The 27,816-nt window shown below is 45.9% G+C and overlaps 1 protein-coding gene across 1 annotated transcript in view; it reads right to left on the reverse strand.

The window, feature by feature from the left end:
• Window positions 1–24,978, reverse strand: part of MAP2K1 (mitogen-activated protein kinase kinase 1) — a 52,065-nt gene extending 27,087 nt beyond the window's left edge. The window contains exons 1-3 of the mRNA XM_070953574.1: window positions 24,607–24,978; window positions 3,962–4,172; window positions 323–469 (exon numbers count right to left, since the gene is read on the reverse strand). Of these exons, the coding sequence (XP_070809675.1) occupies window positions 323–469; window positions 3,962–4,172; window positions 24,607–24,686 (438 nt within the window). The 5' untranslated portion in view covers window positions 24,687–24,978. The remainder of the gene's footprint in view (window positions 1–322; window positions 470–3,961; window positions 4,173–24,606) is intronic.
• Window positions 24,979–27,816: the final 2,838 nt, after the last annotated feature.

The raw sequence follows: 27,816 nt of genomic DNA on the forward strand, positions 1-27,816 counted from the left end.
GTAAGGAAGGAAGGAAGAAAGGAAGGAAAATAGACGGAGAGAGGAAATATAGAAGGATGGATGGATGGTTGAGGAAGGCAGGAAGGAATGAAGGAAGGAAGGAAAATGGATGGAGGGATGAGAAAGGAAGGAAAATAGAGGAAGGAAGGAAAATAGAGGGATGGATGAGGAAGGAAGGAAGGAAAATAGAGGGATGGATGGATGGAGGAAGGAAGGAAGGAACTTCTGACTCTGCTCCTCCAACCAACCTCTCTACCTAGCCCTTGATGACTTGAGCATCACAGGGCCCCAAGCAGCCCCCCAAGCAAAGAGGGTCACTTACCATGTGCTCCATGCAAATACTGATCTCGCCGTCACTGTAAAAGGCTCCGTAAAACCCCACAATGTAGGGGGAGTTGCATTCGTGCAGGACCTGGAGCTCCCGAATGATCTGGTTGCGAATTGCCGGCTTGATCTCGAGATGAATCAACTGCCAAAAGAACCAGCCACTGTGGGTTTGACCCTCGGCTCCTTCCATGACTTCCAAAGCCCAGCCCAGCCCACCCGGCTGCCCGCAGAGGACTCAAGGGCGAGGCCTCTCATCTGAGCCCCCGTTCCGATCTTTACTGGGCTGTGCCCACAAGCCGCCCCTCAAAAGTGCCTCTGTCGTCTTTCATTTACCAAGGAAGAAGGCATTTCATCGTTCCTTGCCTGCCTATAAGAGGCGGAATCGTCGTGCAAAGCCATCGTTTAACCAGACCCAGTTTTATGACAATTTTCCCCCAGGGTCATTAAGCGAGTCACGTGGCTGTTAAATGAACCACATGGTCATTAAGCAAATCCATCTTTCCCAGTTGGCTTTGTTTGTCAGAAGCCATCTGGGAAGGTCCCCGAATCACATTTGCATGACCAAAGACACCGCAAACCCTCACAGCTGCAAATTTGGGTTGCCAGAATTACAATCACGTGACGGGGGTGGGGGTGCAACAGTCCTTAACTTCAAGGACAGGTTTGCAAGTCACTTTGAAGGCTGATATAACTTTGAACCATCCTTCAATGAAGAGTGGTAAGTCAAGGACTGCCTGGACCCCATTTGAATCTCTTACCTACCTGAGCTCATTATGGAAGGAAAAGAAAGATTTTGATACAACAAGCCAGCAGGTGACTCATTTGTTAATTATGTCAAGAGTTTCTTATGCCTGGGACATGAGCTGCCCCCTGACCCCACTGGATGGAATCGCCAGGACCCGCTGCCTTAGCAGAGTGAGGAAAATCCTCAGGGATGATTCACACCCTGGTCAGCACTTCTTTACTCTCCTACCATCGGGCAGGAAATATAGAACAGGGGTCTCCAACCTTGGTAACTGGCAGACTTCATCTCCCAGAATTAACCTTGGGAACTGGCGGACTTCAACTCCCAGAATTAACCTTGGTAACTAGAGGACTTCAACTCCCAGAATCCCCCAGCCAGCTTTGCTGGCTGGAGAATTCTGAGAGTTGAAGTCCTCCAGGCTTAACATGGCCCAGGTTGGAGACCCCTGATATAGAAGCATAGCCAGCCGAACGAATAGGCTGAAAAATAGCTTCTATCCGTCGGCTGTCAGACTTCTGAACGCAACATAACACCACAATTAGGTTTTATATGGTAGACTTGCGGGGCCAGCGCAACTTGCAACATGTTCATACTGGTGTAATATAATATAATGTTATATACATATATGCGTATGGGAATATGTGCTAGTTATTACTTATTTGGGTTTAGGGATTTCTTTCTTTTATTTATTGAGTTATTGAGATGTATTCTGTGCTTCGTGGGGGGGTTGGGGGCTGCACCAAGGGAGGCTCACACAAGTTGTGCATTGACAATAAAGGTTTTATTTGATTTTATTATTTGATTTATGAAAGTGACCAGGTTCAGAGAGTGACTGGACTAAACACAGCACTTTCCGGCTCTGCTGCTTTTTTTTTTTTTTTTTAAATTTGATTGATATGCCGCCCTTCTCTGGAGACTCAGGGCGGTTTACAATGCGTTAAGCAATAGCCTTCATACTTTTGTATATTTTATACAAAGTCAGCTTATTGCCCCCACAAACTGGGTCCTCATTTTACCCTATACCTTAGAAAGGATGGAAGGCTGAGTCAAACTTGAGCCTGGTGAGATTTGAACTTGCAGTAATTGCAGGCAGCTGATGTTAATAACAGTGCTTTAGTCTGCTGCGTTACCAGAGCTCTTCACCTTTAAGCATTTTAAAAAGAAAAACAGGCGAGCAGAGAAGCTGGCTGGTTGTTGTGGCCCGTCGGCTGCCAGCAGAGCTAGCAGCAGAGTCAGAGGAGGTTGGGGGGGGAAGAGGGGGGGCTGGACCAGCTCCGGAGCCTTTGGAAGCACTGGAGACAGAGGCAGAGCCGGGGCTTTCCGTCCTCCCCCCAGGTGGAGAGGCAGCCGTCTTTGGGGCCTGAGCTGAGTGAGGAGGAGGAACAGATGGGGCCCATCCCAGATGCATGTATGCATAGAGAGGAGAGGAGAGCAATGGAAAACAATAAGCCGGCTCTCAGGGAAAAAAAAGTCATAGACGCTAGCCAGCTCCTTCCTGGCTGGGAAATAAATACCCTGTTTCCTCCAAAACAAGACATCCTCTGATAATAAGCCCAATCGGGCTTTTGAGCACATGGCAATAAGGCCAAGTGCTTATTTCAGGATTCAAAAAAATGTAAGACAGGGTCTTATTTTTTGGGGAAACACGGCAGTAGGGGTTTGGGGGTAGCCTGTTGTCACAGGCAAGCTGTTGTGGCTCCGTTGCCTGAGCCTGGGCTATCGACAGATGCAGACTCTGAGAGTGAGGGAGAGGAGTTGGCAAGGCCTCCCTTTCCAGGACCCTCCTCTCTGGCAATGCCTCCGGAGGACACCGAAGGCCAAAAGATAGGCTCAGAGCCAAGCATGTCCCCGCAGCCACAGGTGGACAGCGACGAAGGAGATAAGTGCTGGCTGGACCCTCGGCAGAGGCGCAGGGAGAAGCGTGCGCAGCAGAGGGGAAGGCATGCCAGAGATTAGCTGAGTCACTGGGCCACACCCCACAGGGTATAAATGTGGGTGTGGTGGCCGGTTCAGTTTGTGACGAGCAAAAACTAGAAATAATCCGTGATCTCTGCGTTACTGGACTTTGCCTGCTTTATCGGACTGCATTTGGATTAATCCTTGTATTGTTGAAAACTCTGCCTGCTTTATCGGAATGCTGGCAGTCTAATCTTTGTTTTGTGTGAGTAAAGTCTGAATTGGCAGCTAGCCACTGGGTTGCTGCCAGCTTTATCTTCAAAGAATTTTGTCGTGTGGCTTATTAACTCCAGGCCGTCTGTGGGGGTGCGTGAGTGGAATGGGGACAGAACACAAGCATTCGTTTTCCAGTGTACATCCATTAAGTTGGATTCCTTTGCCAGAACCAGGTTTGTCGGGACTAATTGCTCTGTATTTGAGGTGCCGAAAGTTTCCCTGCTGGGAAACAATAGGTAGTGAATTTGCCTCAGCCAGTGTGAACAGGGACTGTTCCTGCTTGGCTTAATCGTTGCAAGGACTTTTTATCTTGAGTTCTCATGCGAATAAAGCAGAGGTCTTCAAACTTGGCCGCTTTAAGACTTGTGGACTTCAACTCCCAGAATTCTCCAGCCAGCTGCTGGCTGGAGAATTCTGGGAGTTGAAGTCCACAAGTCTTAAAGCGGCCAAGTTTGAAGACCTCTGGGATAAAGACTGCTCCTGCCCGGTTTTAAAAAGGGGGGTTGTTTTACTCATGAGTGAGTGCTCACGAGTAATGAGTGAGTCATTGCTTGGAAAGGCTGAGTCAGAAAACTGGTAACTGGAGGGACATCGGTGCTCAGGACGTCACATTGTCCACCTCCGATGAATGACTTCTACAAATGGCATCCGATTGAGTAAACCACGCTCAGAAATGGCTTAGCGAGACACACGAATTTTGCCAGTCACGAAACTCACCTTCCTGGCCATGATGAGTCCAGAAGGCTTGTGTGAGACTTTGAAGACCACGCCACCATTGCCTGCGCCCAGCTCGCTGATCTTCTCGAAATCATCGTCCTTCAGTTCTCCCACTTTTTGCTTCTGGGTTAAAAAGGCCTCCAGCCGTTTACGCTGCTGCTCATCCAGTTCCAACTCCTCCAATTTTTTCTGCAGGGCTTCCAAATTGGTCCTGTGGGTCCCAGGTGAGAGAAGGGAGAAACTCCTATTAAAGATACGGGAGCCGAGACCTCCAGGCATTGTTGCTCTCCTCCCTCAAGATACAGAAAACTTGCAAGGAAAGAGGAAGAGTTTTGATGCACGTTAGAGCAAAGCTGCCTTGTTGTTTCTGCTGTCACCCGCTACCCTTACCAATTTTTATGGTGTTTGTGTCTTGCCTTTTGTCTGGAAGCCCCCCCTGTAACAGGAGGAGTGGCAGGATCTGGGGGTGGAGTCAAAAGAGGTCTAAGCCTAGAATCCCAATGTAGCCACAAGCGAGCCAAGTCCAACGACTCTTGAATTTCGTAGACCCTTATCTTAACTCCAAGCAGGTGCAAACCATGAGCTGAGAAGATTCCTATGCATAAGCTGTTTAGCAATAAATCAGTTTAACGGGACCTTCAGTTAGGTACCCTGTTTCCCCCCAAAATAAGACATCCCCTGATAATAAGCCCAATCGGGCTTTTGAGCGCATGGCAATAAGGCCAAGTGCTTATTTCAGGGTTCAAAAAAATAAGACAGGGTCTTATTTTGGGGGAAACACGGTAGATCTGATCTTTTTCTCTTGACATCCCCCTACAAAGAGCTCTCTCCTAGTTTTATCGCCCAACCACCCTGTGAGTAAATTGGGCCACAAGACAGCATGGCCCCTATGCATCCCAGGGAACTCTACACCTACTAAAGAAGAGGTGGAAGCTGCAAGACCTTCAGATCCCATAATACACCTCCCAAGATTTTGTTGGGAAGGGAAGGACCAATTCCACTTTCTATGAAATGGATGTTTAGTGACTGGCAGCCATCTTGTGAGAGGGCTCCACTTCTGTTCTCAACGTTCCAGGTATGTCCCTATTCACACACCTGTATTTTTCCTGCCTCTGTTCCTCCCTGCTGCACAGATGGAACACCTTATGGGACACCCATCCAGCAGAAATATTATCAATATATTTACGGGACCGCCTACTACCACAAGCAGCCTCCCACCAGCCGGTACACTCTCATAGAGGGGCTCCTCTGGGTGCCGTCAGCTAAACAATGTCGACTGGCGGCCCCCAGGGGGAGGGCCTTCTCTGTGGGGGCATCCACTATCTGGAACGAGCTCCCCCCAGAGATACGTAGGATCCCGGATCTGCGCACTTTCCGCCGTGCTCTTAAGACTCTCCTATTCCAGCAAGCCGGCCTGGCCTAATTTTCTCCCCTGTTTTAAAATTCTTTTAAATCGAAATTTTAATCTGTTTTAAATTATTGGGATTTTTAATTGTCTCGGGCTAAATTATTTAATCTGGTTTTAACTATGTTCTTAACTTTTGTATCTGTGTATTTTATTTTGTGCCTGTTCACCGCCCTGAGTCCTTCGGGAGTAGGGCAGTATATAAATCTAATAAAACAAACAAACAAACAAACCACATAAGCATGATTAATTAACTTTCAAACCGAAGACGTTTTCCATCCTCTGGCATTCATTGATTCAGCACAGCTGTCTTGTTCCCAGTGAGCAATCATTTCCCCTACAGAAAATATTCTGAGGTCCCATTTGCAGCAAACAGATAGTACTTTCCATCCTGCCGAGATGTTTTAAGCACTCAATGGAACCAAATTTGCAAGCCATTATGCAACCATTCACACTTTGCATGGACGCTCCTCACTTCTTCATCATTTCTCTCCTCTCAATAAAAACAAACAGCTTCACAAGAAGAGGACATGAGATGCTGCCCCTCTTGATCTAAAGCAGGAGTGAAATTCAGCAGGTTCTGGAGAACCGGTAGCGGAAATTTTGAGCAGTTTGGAGAAATGGCAAATACCACCTCTGGCTGGCCCCAGAGTGGGGTGGGAATGGGGATTTTGCAGTATCCTTCCCCTGGAGTGGGGTGGGAATGGAGATTTTGCAATATCCTTCCCCCAGAAGTAGGGAGGGAATGGGGATTTTGCAGTATCCTTCCCCTGGAATGGGGTGGGAATGGAGATTTTGCAATATCCTTCCCCCAGAAGTAGGGAGGGAATGGGGATTTTGCAGTATCCTTTCCCTGGAGTGGGGTGGGAATGGAGATTTTGCAGTATCCTTCCCCTGCCATACCACGCCCACAAAGCCATGCCCCACAAAGTCACGCCCACAGAACCGGTAGTAAAAAAAAATGGATTTTACCGCTGATCTAAAGGTCCATCATCTCTTAGATCCCCCCACTTCCCCCCCCCCCCCCAAATGTGGCAACCCTAAGGTATGAGGACTTCATTTCCCAGAATTCCATGCTGGCTGGGAAATTATGGGAGTTGAAGTCCACACATCTTAAAGTTGCTCAGGCTAACAAACACTGAATTAGGCTTCTTTCAGGTTCCTGCAGATGGTTCCTGAATGTGAACAGACTCCTTATTTTTAAGCTGAGAGGTGTAAAAGCTGTTCTGTTCTTCCCTTGCAGCAGATTCTGCCAGCTATGAAAGCAGCTGCTGGTGTATTTTGAGGTCTTCAGCGAAGCACATTTAATGAATTCAGGAAAGCCAGCTACCACTTTTGAACCTCGCTAATCAAAAGACAGAGAAATGAGAGTTGTCGCCAACTGTTAAGCCTAACGCTTTCTGCCTTGAATTTTGCAGATGTTGTGTAAGATTAGGCTTGACCAATTCTCACCATTAAGCAAGGCTCCTGGAGACGGCAAATTGCTTATGAGAAATCCAGCAGGAAAATCAGCAACAAATGATTTGCAAACTCAGTGTTGCACACCATCAGCAACGGATTTGTGGGACCAGTAAGTTTTAAAACAGCAAGAAATCACTTTTCACGCTCACAACGATATGGGTTTCGGTTAGAACACAGCTACGGAACATTGCAATTTCCACAGAATGGATGGTTTAAATTCTCTTGGGGGAGGGGGGGGAGAGAGCAGAGACCAATTTCTAAGCAGTAGCTGAAAGTAAAAAGCTGTTAAAAAAAATAAAAAACCAAAACAGCTGTCTTTGCCTACTCCTTGTCTTTAAGTTGACAATCTCAAATCGAAATGTTAATAAGCTATCATTAGGAGCAGCAGAGATCTTGCATTAGTACGCCACAGTAAATTTTCAACTGTCATTGCAATTGGATTATATACTTCCTGCTCTGGGAAAGATTCTTTTCCCTTAACTGTACAGAACACAGCTCCAGTTTCAAAAGGGCATCCGCTGGCTATCTGCTCCTTTTCCAGCCAACTGCTTGCGTTGAACACCCAAAAACCTGGGGATTTATTCAGTGAAAGAAACCCAATTCATGGAAGTCCAGGTTTACTCGTATGCTAGACTTCACCACAATCTGAGATACACAAAATCACATATAATGGCAAAGTCTACTCAGACATCAAGCTTAGAACACAGAATCATAGGGCTTGAAGAGACCTCAGGGGTTTTCTAATCCAATCCCCTGTGTTCAAGGCAGGAGACCACACTATAAAAAAGATGTTGAGACTCTAGAAAAAGTGCAGAGAAGAGCAACCAGGATGATTAGGGGACTGGAGGCTAAAACATACAATGAACAGTTGCAGGAACTGGGCATGGCTAGTCTAGTGAAGAGAAGGACCAGGGGAGACAGGATAGTAGCAGTCTTCCAATGTTTGAGGGGCTGCCACAGAGAGGAGGGGGTCAAGCTATTTTCCAAGGCACCCGAGGGCCAGACAAGGAATAATGGATGGAAACTGACCAAGGGGAGATTCAATTTGGAAATAAGGAGGAATTTTCTGACATTGAGAACAATCAACCAATTGAACAGAAGTTGCCTTTGCAAGTTGTGGGAGCTTCATCACTGGAGGCTTTCAAGAAGAGACTGGACTGCCATCTTCCAGAAATGGTGTAGGGTCTCCTGCTTGGGCGGGGGGTTGGACTGGATGACCTACAAGGTCCCTTCCAATCAGGGTGGATAAAAATCAATGATTTTTTTTAAAAAATCAATTTTTTTTATTTAAATCGGATTTTTTTGATTTTTATCGAATTTATTTTAATAAAAAACTTTTGGGGTAAAAATCTATCGTAAGATAGTTTTCTATTTAAGATACATAAATAATTTAGTTTATTCAGCATGAAATGGAGCTTAGTGATGTAGCATGAGGCTGTATATTCTGCAACACTGGGACTATCGGTGAGTCAACGGTGGGTCAAAGGAGTAGCAGAGATGACAGTTGCTGTTTAAAAATTATGATTTAAATCGAGTTGATTTCAATCAAGCCTTTTTACTAGTGATTTAAATCATGATTTAAATTGTGATTTAAATCAACTCGATTTAAATCAAATCCACCCTGCTTCCAATTCTGTTAATCTGTAAATTCCAAGAAAATGGTTGTCCAGCCTATTTTTGGAAACCTCCAGTGATGGAGCATCCACAATTCCTGTAGACAAACTGTTTCACTGATTAATTCTTCTCACTGTCAGAAAATTTCTCCTTCCTTCTAGGTTGGATCTCTCTTTGATAAGCTTCCGCCTATTGCTTCTTGTCCTGCCCTCAGGTGCTTTGGAGAATAAGTCAGTCCTCTCTTCTCTGGGACAGTCCCTCAAGTACTGGGAAATAGCTATCATGTCCCCCTTAATACTTCTCTTTGAGAGGCTAGACATATCTAGCTCCCTCAACCATTTGCCATACAATCTAGCCTCCAAATCCCATATCATCTTAGTTGTGCTTCTCTCGGATCTCAACATCTTTTTCGTATCGTGGTGACCAGAACTGGATGCAGGATTCAAAATGTGGCCTCGCTAGTGCAGTCAAATGGTACTACCACTTCCTGCGATCCTGAAGCTATCCCTTGGTTGATGCAACCCAGGATTGCACTGGCTTTTTTGGCAGCTTAAAATCAGGTCCCCCCTTTAATCAGAAATAAAGTAAAATACACAACTAAATAGAAGCCAGAGATCAGGAGGAATAACAGAGTTGGAAGAAACTTTGCAGGTCTTCTAGTTCAACTCCCTGTTCAAGCAGGAGACCTTATAGCAGTGATGGCTAACCTTTTTCCCGTCACATGCCAAAAGCGGGGTGAGTGGGGGAGGGGCGGTGTCGCACACGTGCGTGCCCACACCTATAATTCAATGCGCCCTGCCCCCCCCGCGCATGCGACCCCCCCCCTGCAGTCCTCCTGCTTTTGGCACGTGATGGCACAGGGGGCCCGTTTTTCACCCTCCCCAGGCTCCAGAGCCTTTCTAGAAGCCTGGGGAGGGCAAACAGCCTTCCACACCCCCCTGGAGGCCCCGGGAGGCCAGAAGTAGGCAAACAGGCCGGGCCTCCAGGGGGCAGGGAAGGCCATTTTTGGCCTCCCCAGGCTCCTAGAAAGGCTCTGGAGCCTGGGGAGGGTGAGAAACGGGGCTCCCCCTAAGGCCCTCTGGAGGCCAGAAACAGCCTGTGTCCCAACTTCCGGTGGGCCTTGAAGGGCCGAAAATCAGCTGACCGGCACACACATGCACGCTGGAGCTAAGCTAGGACAACGCTTGTGTGCCCACCGATATGGCTCCGTGTGACACCTGTGGCACGCATGCCATAGGTTTGCCATCACGGCCTTATAGCATTCTGGAGAAATGGCTGTCCAGCCTCTTCTTAAAAACTTCTAGTGATGGAGCACCAGGGATGAAATTCAGCAGGTTCTGGAGAACCGGTAGCGGAAATTTTGAGTAGTTCTCAGAACCAGCAAATACTACCTCTGGCTGGCCCCAAAGTGGGGTGGGAATGGAAATTTTGCAATATCCTTCCCCCAGGAGTAGGGAGGGAATGGGGATTTTGCAGTATCCTTCCCCTGCCACGCCCACAGAACCAGTAGTAAAAAAAAATTGAATTCCACCACTGTGGAGCTACCCACAACTTCTGGAGGCCAGCCACTCCACTGATTAATTGTTCTCACTGTTAGGAAATTTGTCCTTATTTGTAGGTTAGTTCTCTGATAGCCCCTTAGTAACCAACAACGGAAATGAATAAGCTTTCATGAGCTTCTGTCTTTATTTGAGTCTGAAAAAGTGTTCCAGGCTCCTGATTTTTGGCTACCAACCTGCTTCTGCTCCAACGATGAAGAAGTGCAAGAAGGGAATTTCAGAGTAATTAAACAGACTGCTGTTCTGGCTCTCACCCTTGCCAAGTAGATAATTCTCTAATTCAACAATGGGACCGAGCCAGAAGCAGGGAGACCGCAGGAAAAAGCCAAGCCTCTTGCTTCCGTTCAACTTAGTTTGCAGCTGTCATCAGGGTTGGCACTTCTGAATCACGAAGACCGTCCGTTTCTTCTCTCAAAGGGACCAGGTAGCAGATAATAGCTAATTTGGTTCTCAGCCCAAGGAGACAATTCAACAGGCTGGGCTAGATGGAAGAATAGGATGAGCTCACATCCTGCCTTAAGCCATCATATAATTTGGCCCTGATGGAATGGGTTGCTGCTGATGGTGCAATTCTAGCTGGAAACTATGGTTTGTGACTTAGCGTGTTATGGAAATCCAGCCCATTGTGATTAAGTCAACAAACTCTGATTTAGCACAGTGTGCAAACCCAATTACCGTATTTTTCGGAGTATAAGATGCACCTTTCCCCCCCAAAAAAGAGGGTGAAAATCTGGGTGCGACTTATACTCCGAATGTAGCCCCACCCAGCTTCTCAAACGGAGGTTTCAGAGGCTGAAAAAAGCATCAGAAAAGAAGCCCCCAAACAGAGCTTCAGGGGCTTTTTTTTGCTTTTTTGCTTTGCTTTTTTAATTTATATGAATTAAATTGATAAATATAATTTATATTTTTTTTCTGAAGCTCTGTTTCGGAGGCTTTCAGAGGCAGGAAAAACAGTTTTTTTCTGAAATGGAGTTTCAGAAGTTTCAGAGGCAGGAAAAAAAGCAAAAAAAAAAAAAAAGCAAGGCACAGCGCTCACAATCAAGGAACTTGTTAAAATTCACCTTTGGGAACAGCTGATTGGGGGTATTCCGGGAGGCCGATCCACCTGCCAATCAGCTTTTTTCTTATTTTCCTCCCCAAAAACTATGGTGCGTCTTATACTCTGAAAAATACAGTATAATCTCTCTTGTTAAGGATACTTTCTGTGTCCTTAAACAGTTTCCCCAGCCAGATATGTTAGAACAGGAGTCTCCAAACTTAGCAACTTGTGGATTTCAACTCCCAGAATTTTTCAGCCAGCTGGCTGAGGAATTCTGGGAGTTGGAAGTCCACAAATCTTAAAATTGCCAAGTTTAGAGACACCCCCCCCATAACCATCTCTTTCTGGGTTCACCAGCTAAGCATTCTGGGAGTCAGAATCCTCAAACATCTGGAGAATGCCTGGCTGAGAACAGCTGTTTCAAGCATGCTTGGAAAACAAATCACAGGTTCTTTGTTTTGTTTTCTGCTCCAGCAGTCAAGGATAGAAAAAGATGTTGCCCTTGAAAATGTACCAGGCTGTCTCCAGAACCCCTCCCTCCCTAAAAGCCGCCTCCACCACCGCCCCCCAGTAATTGCTCATGCAAATTGAACTGTTAACTGCCTCCTACCTTCTCAAAAGTGCGTGGGAACTCAGCAGAATAATTTCGAGTTTTGCACTTCATTCCCCACCCCAGATCCAACTTTTTCTAGCGATATAAATGCAACCGGACCCGAGACAGATCCAGGGGTGGGATTGAAAAATTTTAGCAACCTGTTCTCTGCCCAGTTGCTGGGTGAGCGTGTCCTACTCGGACTCCTGCACCACGGCTGTAGGGGGTGGTGTTGCCCTCCGCAGGCTCCGGAGGCTTCCCTTGAGCCTCCGGGAGGACAAAAATAGCCTCCCCCGGGCTCCGGAGTCCCTCCCAGAAACTCTGTGCACTTACCTTGTATCCAAAACGGGCCGCGTGGAGATTCCTGGGAGGGGAGGGGTGGGCAGGACCAGCCAGTCCTTACAACTACCGGTTCGGAAAACCAGATGTAAGTTTAGCATCCGCCTGAACCGGTCCAAACCAGTTGAATCGCACCCCTGGACAGATACCTTGGGCAAATGTGAATTTGTTCAAAGGGGTGATGATAGATAGTGGGCAGAAGGGAGAGTCACTCTTCAACTGTTGACTGGAATTGTATACAGGTAGTCGTCAACTTAAAACCACAATTGAGCCCAAAATTTCTGTTGCAAAGCAAGACGTTTTTTGTTTTAAGTGAATTTCAGCCCATTTCACAACCTTTCTTTCCACAGCTGTTAAGTGAATCACTGCAGCTGTTAAATTAGTAACATGGTTGTTAAGTGAATCTGGCTTCCCCATCGACTTTGCTTGTCAGAAGGTCTCAAAAGGGGATCACATGACCCCAGGACACTGCAACCGTCATAAATGTGAGTCAGTTGCCAAGCGTCTGAATTTTGATCATGTGACCACGGGGATGCTGCAATGGTCGTAAGTATGAAAAACATACTTTTTTTCAGTGTCGATGTAAATGCAAACGGTCACTAAACGAAAGGTTGTAAATTGAGGATTATCTGCATATAAACCCATGTTGGATTATATGCATTAGTCCTCACAACTATGTGGTTAATGTTTAAAGTAAGACAATAGGGTGTGCAAATTTCCCTATTTTAAAAGATTCCAAATTTCGTACGGCTGTTTCAAATATTCCAAATTTGGGAAAAAACACTCCATATCCCAAAGTTTGATCTGCTCTTGGGGCAGGATAGGGCATTGTGTTTCAATATGCTACCATTTGGAACAAGGGGAACTTGAAAGAAGCTCTGGTTTATTTGTCCCATGACCACAAAAATAGCTGGGCATCAGTCCACAATGAGTGCTCTCTACAACCAAAGTTAGATAAAAATTGGCCAAGAGGATGATTTTTAAAAGAAACTTTTTTAAAAAACTGCCTTTAGAAATTAATGAAAGTGCTAAGTAGAAACAAGCACATCTTTGCAAAATGATTTCACAATATATATATATTTTTAAAAAATATAATATAGGCTCGGGGCAGATCTAAGGGTTAGTCATCCCTCCGGACTAGAACGGAAGCTAAAAAAGTTCTTAAAGTTGCCAAACTTGAGAATGCTGCAAAACAACTAGACACAAAGACGGGTTTTTTCCCCTCGTGAAATCATTCTGCTGAACACCTAATTACCACAGTACTGTCTTATGTCTATTTGCCCATGTAGTAGGGCTGTATTACTATTACCTACTCATCTTTTTTCTACTACCTTTCCCTATTGGTATCTTATGATTATATTGTGTACATTGAGAGATTAATTCCTTGTGTGCAGTGGTGGGTTTCACTTACGTTCGTTAGCGGTTCACTTGCGCATGCACTTCTGCACATGCGCAGAGCATATTTGAGGACGTTCGGGCAGGTGGGCCGAGCCTCCTGCCATCGCCGCTACCGGTGGTAGCAAACCACCACTGTTGTGTGTCCAATCACACTTGGCCAATAAAGAATTCTATTCTGTTCTGTTCTGTTCCACTCCATCCCATTCTGCGTTGTTCTGTTCTGTTCTAGTTCTAGTTCTATTCTATTCTATTTTATTCTTCTGCTCTGCGTTCTATTCTGTTCTGTTCCCTTTCACTCCACCCCATCCCATCCCATCCCATCCCATTCTGCATTCTGTTCTGCTCTATGTTCTATTCTATTCTATTCTTCTATTCTGTCCTTCTTTGTTATTCTCTTCTCTTCTTTTCTCTTCTCTTCTCTTCTAATTTCTATTTCTATTCCATTCCATTCCATATTTTCTATTCTATTCTATTCTATTCTATTCTATTCTATTCTATTCTATTCTATTCTATTCTATTCTATTCTAATTTCTATTTCTATTCCATTCCATTCTATTCCATTCCATATTTTCTATTCTATTCTATTCTATTCTATTCTATTCTATTCTATTCTATTCTATTCTATTCTATTCTATTCTATTCTATTCTATTCTATTCTATTCTATTCTATTCTAATTTCTATTTCTATTCCATTCCATTCTATTCCATTCCATATTTTCTATTCTATTCTATTCTATTCTATTCTATTCTATTCTATTCTATTCTATTCTATTCTATTCTATTCTATTCTATTCTATTCTATTCTATTCTATTCCACTCCACACCAAGCAACCAACCCCATTCTGCATTCTATTCTATTCTGCTCTCTTCTGTTCCCCTCCACCCCATTCCGAGCTCTATTCTATTTTACCCTGCTCTGCATTCTATTCTGTTCTATTGCTCTGTTCTGTTATTCTATTCTATTCCATCCTACCCCACCCTATTTTGCATTTCGTTCCATTCCATTGAAATTAAATGCATGTCAATTTCACATTAGACCGAAGGTTATTGTTGCTTTCAGAACAAGCCTCCCCAAATCTGGCCCATCTGTCCTATAATCCGCCATATTGTCACTTCATATAATAAATAAAATCTCACAACCTCCACAGAAGTTGGCAAAGCAACCAACTGTTTATTTCTGTTTGAAGAGCGAGGAAAGGCTGTTTTAAAAATCCAGATTTAAACTGCACACAATCCACAAGAGGGGCAAGTTTCAAGATTTAAAATAAGCATGGCTATATGGAGTACTTTTGGCCAAGTTGAAGGAACTTCCAACGCTCCATGTCCTTCAGCAACGAAGAATTTTGGAGAAATTTAGGCTGTAACTTGGGAAGGCTGAGATTAGATCAGGGGTCCCCAACCTTGGCAACTTGAAGTTGCCAAATTGAAGACTTGTGGACTTCAACTCCCAGAGTTCCTCAGCCAGCAAAGCTGGCTGAGGAACTCTGGGAATTGAAGTCCACAAGTCTTAAAGTTGCCAAGGTTGGAGATCCCTGGATTATATGTCTTCTAGGAATAGGAAATGTTTTCTCAGATTTACTTTGAAGACAATTTCCCCCAAAGGCTATAAATTCACTTATCAAGAAGAACCATTTTGGAGGGCTGAGATATGGTAGTAGAGAAACGAGTCTGAAACCAATATTTGATTCATTGGGATTCATCTAAAAGGAGATCAAGTTTTGCCATCTTGACATTTTTGGATTGCCACGGTATGGCAAGACCTATTTCGTATTTCACATGATTGATCTGTAAGGAGGATTTTTTCTTCCCTGCAGGCCCACTCACAATTGCAATTTGGTGGGAACTTTGGAAGGTCACCATGGGTGGCAACCATCCCTGAAAAACCTGTAGTGATACCTTAAGCTTTACTTCCTGGACAGAGCTACCACCAATTTACCTAGCCCTTATGTGCTCCTGAGAGAACAGTCCAGAAGTAGAGAAATCATGAGCGGAGGTTGTCTCGTCCTAGCTGGGAAAGAACGCCAGCCAGCAATGTTCCAAAGGAATTCTTGGTGGAGAAGGCCTCAATCAGAGATCAGATGTTAGTCAAGAATGAATTGCTTCTTCCTCTCCAAGCAACCTGAGTCTATGCAGGCCACAGCAAGCAATTATGTCATTTCCCCCACCAGATGTCCTCTTTGTGCAAGGAGTGGTGCGGTGGCCTAGAAGTGGAGCTCTTGCCTCACAATCAAGAGGCCATGGGTTCGATCCTAGGTAGAGGCAGATATTTCTCTCTCTGGGCACCATGAATATATCTGCTGAACAAAACTCCGCATTGGTAACAGGAAGGGCATCGGGCCAGTAAACTCTCTGCTAGCTCCATTCAATTGCCCAGACTCCACCCCGCAAGGGATTATGGGGTCGATAAAAGATGATGATGTCCTGTTTATGCAATGGGAGAAGAGGAGGTGAAGGAGACTCAACCGGGATGAAAGAAATCTTGTCCACGCTCCTAATGAAACTCATCAAGTTGTTCTCCACAGTCAAAGGCTTCTGTGATCTCAAGACTTTATCAAACTGACGTTCACAGCGATAAAAGTCTCCTGCAGCCTTCCCCAACCTGCTCTCCAGATGTGCCAGCCTGCAACACTGATCACATCAGCCCCAAGGAAGGCTGCCCCTGCTTAGGGTGAAGACCTGCCTGGAATAACTGGAGAATGCAGAAGAAACCAACTGGCATCTCCCGAAGGAAACTGGATTTGGGCCAGGGAATGTTTGCGCGCAAGGCAATTTTGCTGTAGCACAAACCACAAAGGAGCAGATGCTAGGTTGGAGACCAGCTGAAGTTGTCAGCTGCTGCTTTCATGATGAAGCTACCAGAAGCATCTGGCTAAGAAGCTAACAGAATGCCAGATGAGAACCAATCTTTGGGCCAAAGCGATGGGCTTGCTTTCCTCTGCTACGAAAAAAAGGAGACACACACAAAATTGCTCCTTTCCCTGTCCTATAAGGCATATAATAATATGATTTAATAATATCAGAGGTTCTCATCAACTTACTACCATTTGTTTAATGATATTCTGAAGTTATGATGAAGCCGGACAAAGTGACTTACGACCCATCCTCAAAGTGATGCTTGCACCGCCCCCATGGTTGCGTGACTGAGATTTAGGCACCAGTAAAATGACTCGCATTTACAAAAGTTGCAGCGTCCTGTGATCACATGATCGCAATTTGCAGTTTTCCCAGACGGCTTCCAACAACTCAATGGGGAAGCCTGCGGGAAAGGTTGCAAATCGTATCGCCTGATGTCTCGCTCAATGACCATGGTGGCTCAGCTAACGAACGTGGCGAGAAAGTCATAAAATAGGGTGTGGTCGCGTGATGCCTCTCTTAACAACTGCAGTTTCACAATGTGTTTTTCTGGTCCCAGTTTGTGGCTGTACGTCAAGGGCTACCTAATAATAATGACTATAATGAAAGCAGAAAATAAATGGCTAATATATTGCACCAAAGGCTGTTCAGCTGTTTGTTGCTGGGGGAAGTGGTGGGTGGAGGAGTGGAGAAACTAATTTCCTGTCCTTCTACAACACTTTTGTTCCTTCAACGTGAACAAGCTGTGAGAGGTTGGTGGACAAAGTCTTCAGAGATGCTAGACTGGAGTCCCACAACAGTGTATTGCATTAGACTTATTCACTCCAAGAAAGGAGAGGATCACCTGGGAAAAGTTTCTTCCAATCCTATGACTTCATGCCCAGGTGTAATGGAAGGCAGTCTGGATTCCCAGGAGGGATTGGGTGCAATCCAGAGCAGCAAGAGACAGCTCAGTTCAGATAACTTGTGTAAGAGAAAGAGGGTGAAGATGACTCCTCCCTATCAGTTCCCAGAGTATATGCTGGAATATCTATGGAGATTCTCAGTCATCGGGGTTGTCCCGAAGGGCCTTTCTTTCAAAAGGCAATTGGACTTTCCTTGCTTTGCTTGAAGACAGTTTGCCTCTCATCCAAGAAGCTTCTTCAGTTCTGACTGAATGCTGTGGAACTGAAAATGCTTCTTGTAGGAGAAGCGAAACATCTTTAAGCAAAAAAAAGGAAAGTCCAGCTACCTTTTGAAGGAAAGCCCCTTTGGGATAATGAGGCTGCTAGTTTGCTTTAGTCTGGCAAGAGTCTGTCAACAGGTGAGGAAGAATAAAGGAATCTGCTTGGAAAAATTACAATACCCTGTTTCCCCCCAAATAAGACATCCCTTGATAATAAGCCCAATCGGGCTTTTGAGCGCACGGCAATACGGCCAAGCGCTTATTTCAGGGTTCAAAAAAAAATATAAGACAGGGTCTTATTTTTGGGGAAACACGGTATATAGGTAGTCCTCGATTTACGATCATAATTGAGCCCAAAATTTTGTTGCTAGGTGAAATATTAAGTGAATTTTGCCACCTTTCGTGCCACAGTTGTTAAGTGAATCACTGCAGCTGTTAAGTTAGTAACACGGTTGTTAAGTGAATGTGGTTTCCCCACTAATTTTGCTTGTCAGGAGGTCACAAAAGGGGAACACATGATCCCGGGACACTGCAACCATCATAAATAGGAATCAGTTGCCAAGTGTCCAAATTTTGACCAAGTGGCTATAGGGACATTGCAACTGTCGTGGGAAAAACAATCACAAGTCACTTTTTTCAGTGGTGCTGTAAGTTTGAACAGTCACTAAATGAGCTGCTGTAAGTCAAGGATTACCTGTACATCTTTCTTAATTTTTGGAGCCTGACATCAGTAGACTAAGCAGACCCGTCTCACACTGAGGACAGGCCTCTTGAGATGAGAGATTTCTTTCAATCCCCAGAAACTCTGCCAGATGGGTAGAGAGCATCATGAACTGTCCATCTGGAAGGGAGGTTGTTGTGAATAACAACAACAGCAACAACCAAGATTGTGGATTCCAGCAAGCTGCTTGCCATAAAGTCACAGGTGAGGCTATCTTGACAACCAACATCCAGAGGTCTTCTAACTTGGCAGCTTTAAGACTTGTGGACTTCAACTCCCAGAATTCTCCAGCCAGCTGGCTGGAGAATTCTGGGAGTTGAAGTCCACAAGTCTTAAAGCTGCCAAGTTTGAAGACCTCTGGCATATACAATATATATATATAAACCATCTATTTCGCAGGACCGGGTCCTTCATTCCCCATCCCACCAGAGCCAACATTTTTAGCATTTAGCAAATAAAAGAAACAGGATATTTTCCACGATCCATGTTCTGGTAACGGCCAGATGTTTAATGTATTATACATGGGCCTGCCCTTAAGATGGTTTCATAACAATTCATGGATACGGCTGCCAGATGACTAAAATGAGACCAGGCTCTGATCCTATTATATCAGGAATGGCAGAGTATAAATCAAATCTAATAAAAAATACTTCAGCTGCCCTGTGTGGTCCTATTTTAGGTCACAGTGCTGGCTTTGATCTTTACACCTTTTTATCTGCATCTATATTATTATCTATATTATTTTGACACTAAAAACTTTGTATTTTCTCAGGTGTTTTAATTCAATTTCTTCTACTCTCATCTTGGTTAGGTGTGTTACTTACCGCATTTTTCGGAGTATAAGACGCACTGGAGTATAAGATGCACGTATCTTTTTTGGTGAAGAAAAAGAAATCGCCCTCTCTCTCTGAGCAATTTTGCCTCGTTGCAGCAAATAGCAAACAGCCTGCTTTACTTTCATTTTCGTTTTCAGCATAGCTTGATTAGCACAAGGAAAAAAAAAATCTGCTACGGCAATTTATCTCTTTGCAGCAAGCAGCAGAGCCCTGTGCAAAACAGCTGAGAGCAAATCAGCTGAGAGTCGGGAGGCTGATCCAATCAACTTGTGCTAACCAGGCTGTGCTGAAGCTGAAAGGAGCTCTTTTTTCTTGCATTTGCTTGCAAGGAAGTAACTGCTGCAAGGCAGAGGCCAAAGGGTGGGGGCCAGTGGTTGGGCGGGGCTATATTCAGTGGATAAGATGCACCTAAATTTTCACCCCCTTTAGGAGGGAAAAAGGTGCGTCTTATACTCCAAAAAATACGGTAAATGTTATTCTAGGATTGTGTGATGCTTTAGAATCCATGTGACAGATGTTCTGAAAAGCAAGGAAACACAAACTCAGCATCTCTGGGTGACTCATTAAAGCAGCCCCATCCCGGACAGTTTCCTGCAGCTGTAAAAACAGAGGTGGCTGCTTTCATAAGTGACAGATGAGACGGAATTAATGCTCCCACTGTTCCAAAGCACATCTGCCAAAATTACACATGAAACACCCACATCCCTCTTCAACTATTGTGAGTTTCTTAAAAAGAACATTTTAACTTGCATGTTTTATTCTGCAATAGGTTAACTTTATTTATTTATTTATTTATTTATTTATTGGTTCGATTTATATGCCGCCCTTCTCCGGAGACTCAGGGCGGTTTACAATGCGTTAAGCAATAGCCTTCATACTTTTTTTTTTTTTTTGGTATATACCTGCTTAGTAAGGCTTTTGGCCCCCCCTAAGCGGTGTTCTTTTTTATACAAAGTCAGCTTATTGCCCCCACAATCCGGGTCTACACAGATTATAATCTACAGTTATTAAAAAATGCAGCACCCCCGGATAAACTGAAAATTCACACATTCAAAGAAAGTTTGCTTGTACATGGGGATTCACACCAGACTTCCATCTCTGAAATGCAGAAAATTACAATTTCTGTCATCTACTCAAGCAGTATACCTGGATAACATTTGGCTTGGAAAAAGCAGTAAAGGTTCAAATAGCTTCAGCCTTTTAGTGGAATTGAATCTAGTACCGTGTTTCTCAATTGTGCCAATTTAAAGATGTGTGGACTTCAGCTCCCAGAATTCCCCAGACAGCATGGAGTTGAAGTCCACTAATCTTTGTCAAGATCAAGAAATATGGCCCTACATTCTGCTCATCTCCATTTTACTGTGCATAAAGGCAAAACTTGGAATTATAATGATCATTCCCTTGGTCTTTTCTTTTGGGACAGCCAGGGTGCTTTTAGGCAAAATCTCAGAATGTAATTCCAAATTTATTTTCTAGGAATACCTATGAATTATGGTGGCATTTTGCTCTGCAAGGTGTCAATATTTGTATTTCTGCATTTCGGTCTTAACAAATGGTGATAAAATATAGAGGTCAAAATACAATCTTTTTTTAAAAAAAAATGCATGCCATGTGCAGTTTTCAGTTAAAATTCTTCTCTGCTCTCTCATTCCTGAAGGCTTTTTTTGGGGGGTGGAATAGTCTGGGCAAATAAAAGCTGGATGAATCACTTCATTTCCTTTGCAAACTGCATCAGGGATCCAATTCTCCCCACAAAGAAAGGAAGGAAGACTCTCCCGTTATTCCATATTTTGCCAACTAGTTGTTCTCTATAGGGGCTTAATAATATGTTAACAAATCCTGCTCGATCCTACCATTTAATAAATTATTATGGTACTATTTGGAGGAAAGTTGGAAAAAACAACTGTTCTGGAAATACCGCTGAGAACTAAATATTGATCTTGGATCACTTTTCTCTAATAGTGTTTGGATTATGACACTTCAGCACAGACGGTCCAATTGTTAGTCAATGACTTTATTTTACTTTTTTGGCTATATGCTGCCTGGAGTCTCTCACACTTCTTCTAAGAGGGGCAGCCATACAGGTTTGATAGCTTCTTCACCTATTCCTCTCTCGATAGATGGATCACCTCCTACCGCCGGCCTCCTACCGCCCAGTGCGGTCACATAGGGCTGCCCTCCTCCGGGTGCCATCGGCCAGACAATGTCGGCTGGTGGCCCCCAGATTGAGGGCGTTCTTGGTGGCTGCGCCGACCCTCTGGAATGAATTACCCACCGAGCTCGGGACAGCCCGAGCTCCGTTCCTTCTGCAAAGATAGACCTGGCTTTTTACTCAAATCACCTGATCTGGTTGGGTTTTTTAGTTAACTGTGGGATTTTAAATTGGATTTTTAATGCTATCTAGTGATATTGTTTTTATTGTCATTTTATACTTGTGAGCCGCCCCGAGTCCTTCGGGAGAAGGGCGGCATATAAATTTTAATAAAATAAATAAATAAATAAATAAATAAATAAATATAAATTTGATAGTTTATCCATCTATGGGGGGGAGGGGGAGAGAGAAAAGGAAGGAGAGAGAAAGAAATAAAGACAGAAAGAAAGAAAGACACAGAAAGAAAGAAAGAGAGAGAGAAAGAAAGAAAGAAAGAAAGAAAGAAAGAAAGAAAGAAAGAAAGAAAGAAAGAAAGAAAAGAAAGGAAGGAAGGAAGGAAGGAAGGAAGGAAGGAAGGAAGGAAGGAAGGAAGGAAGGAAGGAAGGAAGGAAGGGAATGTAAACTGGTCATTTCTGTAATGGAGGAAGTCAGCACCTGATTTTTTCAAGAATTGCCATTGCTATTGCTCATGATAATTAATCTGGAGTTTAAAATGAGGGCAGTGTTCACCAGGTTGTCGAATCCCCCCATTTGGAAGGGATCTGTCCTCCACTTCCAACTCCTGCTGGATGCCGTCTCAGGAAGGCAGGAGCCAGAACTGCACACAAGGGATTCTAGCTTGACACCACCATCACAGCCTCCGCAGTAGCCAGGGTGCCAAAACAATTAAACTGAACACCCTCGGCTGCATGGCAGGTGGGAATATTTCCTGGCTCCCGGAAGACCTGCGTCATTTGCTCCAGACTGCCTTTCTGGATCCCTCTCCAATTTGGTTGCTCCCTTTTGTCCACTATGATGAACACTCGGTGCCCAGAAGGGGACCCAATAATCCAGGGGCAACCATCGATCAAGCAGAGAATCACGGCTTCTCAGGCTGCGGTTGCTTTGCTCACCCTGAGGCAGCTTAAAATGGCGTTGGCTTTTTTCGCAGTTAAATCGCCCTCTGGGCTCAAGTTTGTTTTGCAGGGTGTGAGCTTCCATTTCTAAAACAAATAAAAGTTTTTAAAATCAGACGGGACGCGAAACCTGTCAGCAACCGGGTGCCTTACTTGGGCCAGGCATCCTTCTCACTTCGAACTGTAGGTTATTTATCACCCCTGCCCCAATATCAATGGCAATTCTTGAAAAAGTGAAGTGCTGATTTCCTCCATTGCAGAAATGACCCCTTTGCTCCTAGTTTTCCATTACCTAATCTGATATATATATATAGAGAGAGAGAAATCGCAAGAACCAATATTCAGATCTCAGTGCATTTCCAGAAGACAGTTTGGTTCTTTTCCCAACTTTCCTGCAAATAATAACAATAATTTATTAAACTTGTAGGCTGCTGGACTCTCGTGAACTCTGAGTGCAAAGCAAACAAAGAAATTACAGTGAAATAAATAATGGAAAAATACTGAAAAAAATTTACTCTGCACAAAGGCTAAATAAAGGAGAAAAACAACCTAGTGCTTATGGGTTGTTTTTTTTTAAAGGAAAAGTTTATTACTACCAAAATTTCTGCCCAGAGCCTACATTCTCCCCACACCCCCATCCAACCTATCTTGCGCCCCAGCACTTCCATCCATACTGTTTAATCTGTCCTAACCAGCTGACCTGCAAATTCTAAAGCCTATTTTTTGGCCACAGACTCTACAAATACTGGCAATTACCACTCAACATTTTCAGATCAAATCAAGCAAATGCAGAAGAAGAAGAAGAAGAAGAAAAAGAGCTCCCAGATATAATCAAAGCACCATGTTGATAGTTGGGCTCCCTCCTTCCTGGGCCCATTAGAACAAGTGAAAGCAACCTTTCTGAATGAGAAGCCAGAGCATCAGCTGCCTAAATCAAGAGCAGCATTATTGTCAAGTCTGCTTGGCCTCCTTTCCTCCTCCTGCCCCGTGTCTGCCCCCAAATCCCTTTCAATCCCACCTAAACCAGTGTTTCTCAACCTTGGAAGCTTGAAGAGGGGTGGACTTCAACTCCCAGAATCCCCCAGCCAGCGCTGCTGGCTGGGGGATTCTGGGAGTTGAAGTCCACCCCTCTTCAAGCTTCCAAGGTTGAGAAACACTGACCTAAGCCTTCTTTCATCCAGCCCAAGGATGGAGCCTGGCTGCCTTTGGCTTCCTCCAGGCCAGGGAAAGCGGCGGGGAGAGACCCTCAGTCCCACGGGACCCCCCGACTTCCAAGCAAGGCTGCAGCCCCCCGGAGGGAGATCGCGGAGCCCCGCTGCCCAGCACCAGCAGGAGCGCACGGGCGGCTCCTTCCGCGGGCGATGCCTCCCCGGGGCGCGCCGGCTCTCTCGCTCGCTCGCATGGCCGGCAAGGTTCCCCTGCACGGAGAGGAAGAAGCGGCCCCCGGAGCCTCCAGCAACAGGCAGTCCAGAGCCGGCCGGGAGGCCGGGCGAGGGCGCGGCTGAGAGCTGCCCGCACCGGTGGCCGCAGAACCTCCGGCTTCCTTCCTTCCTTCCTTCCTTTCCTCCCTCCTTTCTCTTTCTTTCCTTTTCTTCCTTCCTTTCCTTCCTTCGTTCTCTCCTCCCTTCTTTCCTTTCTCCCTTTCTCTTCCTTCCTTCTTTCTCTCCTTCCTTCCCTCCTTCCGCCTTTCCTTCTCTCCTCCTCTCCCTTCCTTCCTCCCTCCTTTCTCTCCTTTCCTTTCCTCTTCCTCCTTCCCTCCCTCCCTTCTTTCTTCTTTCTCTCCCTCCTTCTCTCCCTTCTTTCCTTTCCTCCCTCCTTTCTCTCCTCCCTCCCTCCTTCCCTTCTTCCCCTCCTTTTGTCCTCCTTTCCTTCTCTCCTCTCTCTCTCTCTCTCCCTCTTTCCTTTCTCTTTCTTTTTTCTCTCCTTCCTTCTCTCCCTTCTTTCCTTTTCTCCTTTCCTCCTTTCTTCTTTCCTTTCCTCCCTCCTTTCTTTCCTCCCTCCCTCCTTTCCTTCTCTCCCCCCTCTCTCTCTCCCTTCCTCCCTCCTTTCTCTTTCTTTTTTCTCTCCTTCCTTCTTCTCTCCCTTCTTTCCTTTCTTTCCTTCCTTCCTTCCTTCCTTCCGCCTTTCCTTCTCTCCCTCCCTCCCTCCTTTCTCTCCTTCTTTCCTTCTCTCCTCCCTTCGCTTTCTTTTTTCTCTCCTTCCTTCTTGTCTCCCTTCTTTCCTTTTCTTTCCTTCCTTCCTTCCGCCTTTCCTTCTCTCCCTCCCTCCCTCCTTTCTCTCCTTCTTTCCTTCTCTCTCCCTCCCTTCCTCCCTTCCCTCCTCGCTTCCTTCTTTCTCTCCTTCTCTCCTTTCCTTCTCTCCTCCCTTCCTCCCTCCGCTCCCTGCGCCCCACTCACTCGGCGGGGCTGGTGCCGTTGATGGCGGAGCCGTCGGGCGCGGGGGTCAGCTGGATGGGCCCCGGCTTCTTCTTGGGCATGGCGGCGGCGGGCGGGGGGCGCGGGCAGGGCGAGGCTTCCTCCGCCGGGCGAGCCCGGAGCGGGCGCGGGGGCGGCGGGGCGGCTGCGGTCGGTGCGCCACGGCGGGGCCCGGCGGGCGGCTGCGCTCGGGGGGCGCTTTAAGGCGCGGGAGGCGGGCGAGGGGCAGGGGCAGGGGCGCTCCCCCTCCCTCGGGCCGGCTGGCGCGCAGGGCGCATGTGCTCCTGGCTCGGCTCGGACCGGCAGCAACAAGACGCCGCCGAGCTTCCGGCCCTCCTGCCCGGAATGCGGGGGAGCCGCCACGCCGGGGGGGGGGAGAGGAGGGGAGAGGAGAGGGCGGGGGAGGAAGAGGGGGGAGGGGGAGAGAGAGGAGGAGGAAGAGGGGAGGAGGGAGAGGGAGAGGAGGGGGCGGTAGAGGAAGAGGGGAGGAGGGGGAGGAAGAGGAGGGGGCGGTAGTGGGGGCTGCGCTGCCCCTTTCCTCCGGCCCCCTGAGCGGTGGGAGGGCGAGGGGAGACCCCTCCCCCCCACGTCGAGCCGAAGAGCCCAGGGACGCCGCTCCCCAACCGGGCGCCCTCCGCACCGCGACTGGGCTGGCCAGCGCACGCGGCTCCCTCCGATCCTCTCTCTGCTGTCCCCCCTGTTCCAGCTAGGTGGTCCGCACTACTCCCAGGCTTTGGCCTCTTTTTGGACTCTCCCATTTATGCTGCGGGGTGGAGGTGGTGATGGTGGAGGGGGGGTCTTCCCAGATGGGAACTTGCCGGATTATTTGGTGAGAGGCACCATCGTTACTCTTTGTAAACACCCTCACACAAATAGGAGGCTGTATACAGTACGGGTGATCCTCAACTTACGACGGTTCGCTTAGTGACCAAAGTTACAACAGCATTGAAAAAAAGTGACTTACGAACACTTTTCACGCTTACCGCCTTTGCGGCATCCTCAGGGTAACCTGATCAAAATCCAGACACTTGGCAACTGACTCATATTTATGACGGTCGTAGTGTCCTGGGATCACGTGATCCCCTTTTTTGCAACCTTCTGGCAAGCAAAGTCAAGGGGGAAGCCGGATTCCCTTAACAACCGTATTACTAATTTAGCAACCGCAGCGATTGACTTTAACAACGATGGCAAGAAAAGTTGTAAAATAGAGCAAAACTCACTTAAGAAATATCTCGCTTAACCACAGAAACGTTGGGCTCAATTGCGGTCGCAAGTCGAGGACTGCCTGTATTGCATTCACCTAGATCAGAATTTCCGAACCTTGGAAACTTTTTAAGACTTGTAGATTTCAACTCCCAGAATTCCCCAGCCGGCTTCTCACAAGCAAGTTTAATGGGGGAAGCCGGATTTGCTTAACAATTTACGTGATTCACTTAGCAACTTGTGGTGATACAGTTAATAACCGTGCCAAAAAGGTCAGGTGCCATGGTGGGTGCTAGGGAGCATGGGGATTGAGGCTGGCCTTTGTGGACTTTGAGGCCTCACTCCGGCCAGTGCTGGCCCTGAATTAGAGGTGTAGAAAAGTGGCAGCAGACCGAGAATGCAGAAGGCCACTGGTGTGAAGGGCCAATTTAAGTCCTCTGCTCTCCCTGTGGCACCTGCCTCTTCCTGCTTAACGACCTGCATGGTGCTGGGGTTACGACAGCAAGCAGGACTGCTAGGATTGTCATCCCTAAGTGATGCGGGCATGTGCATTGGGCTGTATGATCACCGTGACAAAAAGCCTGGTCCCAATGACTGTCATAAGTCGAGGAGTATCTGCGCTGCAGATGTCCTTGTATTGTCCTTGAGATGCAGTGGTCTGTGAATCCAATCCTTCCACGATTTTAATATTCTGCGAGGCTCTTAAAGTCCCAAGTTCATACATCGCCTTAAACCAGGGTGTCCTTAACTTGTTCATTCGTTTGTTGCTTATATCCTTATGATTTATATTGATAGTTTCCTGATTGCTTATTTGTACCCTATGACTATCATTAAGTGTTGCACCGTATGATTCTTGATGAATGTATCTTTTCTTTTTATGTATACTTAGAGCGTATGCACCAAGACAAATTCCTTGTGTGTCCAATCACATTTGGCCAATAAAATTCTATTTTATTCTAATTGTTGCAATGGCACTCTTGTTACAGTAGCTGTCAAAAAGACAAGCTGTGTTGTGCACAGGTCAATAATTGAAACAATCGTGTCTAGTTCACTCAAACATGTGTTGTCCAGCAAAGACAACATACTTTGGCATATCCTATGCAACATACTGTGTGTTATATATGTGGGCACATGCATAATTTTATATTTATTTTGTCATGTTTATGTAGTGTCTATTGGAGGTAGAGACCCTTTTGAGACCTGCATGCAACGGAATTTCATTTTAATGCGTGCCGATTAGTGTACTTTCAAAGTGACAATAAAGTTATTCTAAATCTAAAGAACTACAACTCTCATACGCCCCAGCCAGCAGGGGAAGTGACCAGTAATAAATCACTGGGCATGTCCAAACGGGCAGGGAACTCAGCAGATGCTGCAGCAGAGAAAAAGCAGCGTTGCCGGAGAAGTGTCCTAAAAAACCCCCCCATGCAATAAGATTTCATGCTCAAATAAATCAGATAACAAAAAAACCGCACAATTTTAAATCCAATTATTCTTACCTATTTAATACATGCAGCATAATATTAGACTAGAAAAACGTACATTTCATGAAAACCAAGAAACCCAGTCAAGGATTTAAAAAAACTTAATATTTGGGTTTAAAAACCTTGCAACTAGCAACCCTGACCAAAACATAAATGCACAGAACAAATTGCCCACAGCTCTATGAAGTTGCAGCGGCAACAGCAGCGCATGCGCATTCGGCAACAGCAGAGAGGCCCAGAAATATGAGGGCGGGCGGGAAGTAAGTACGCATGCGCAGAGGAGCGTGGCAGAGATAGGAGATAGTTTCAGTAGAGGTGACTTCTTCCTCATTCAAAACTTCTCTCGGGTCACGCGAGGGCGCCTCTTAGCTGGGCTGGCTTGGGCTTCCTTCACCCGAGCTACCTGGAATGGTGGGCAGCATTTGTATCTGAGGGTGGGATTGCACCAGTGGTGAAATCCAAAATTTTTTACTACTGTTCTGTGGGCGTAGGTTGGTGGGTGTGG

Source organism: Pituophis catenifer, unplaced genomic scaffold, assembly GCF_029215685.1.
Source record: "Pituophis catenifer annectens isolate HBS135680 unplaced genomic scaffold, rPitCat1.0.hap2 SCAF_14, whole genome shotgun sequence".
Taxonomy (NCBI): domain Eukaryota; kingdom Metazoa; phylum Chordata; class Lepidosauria; order Squamata; family Colubridae; genus Pituophis; species Pituophis catenifer.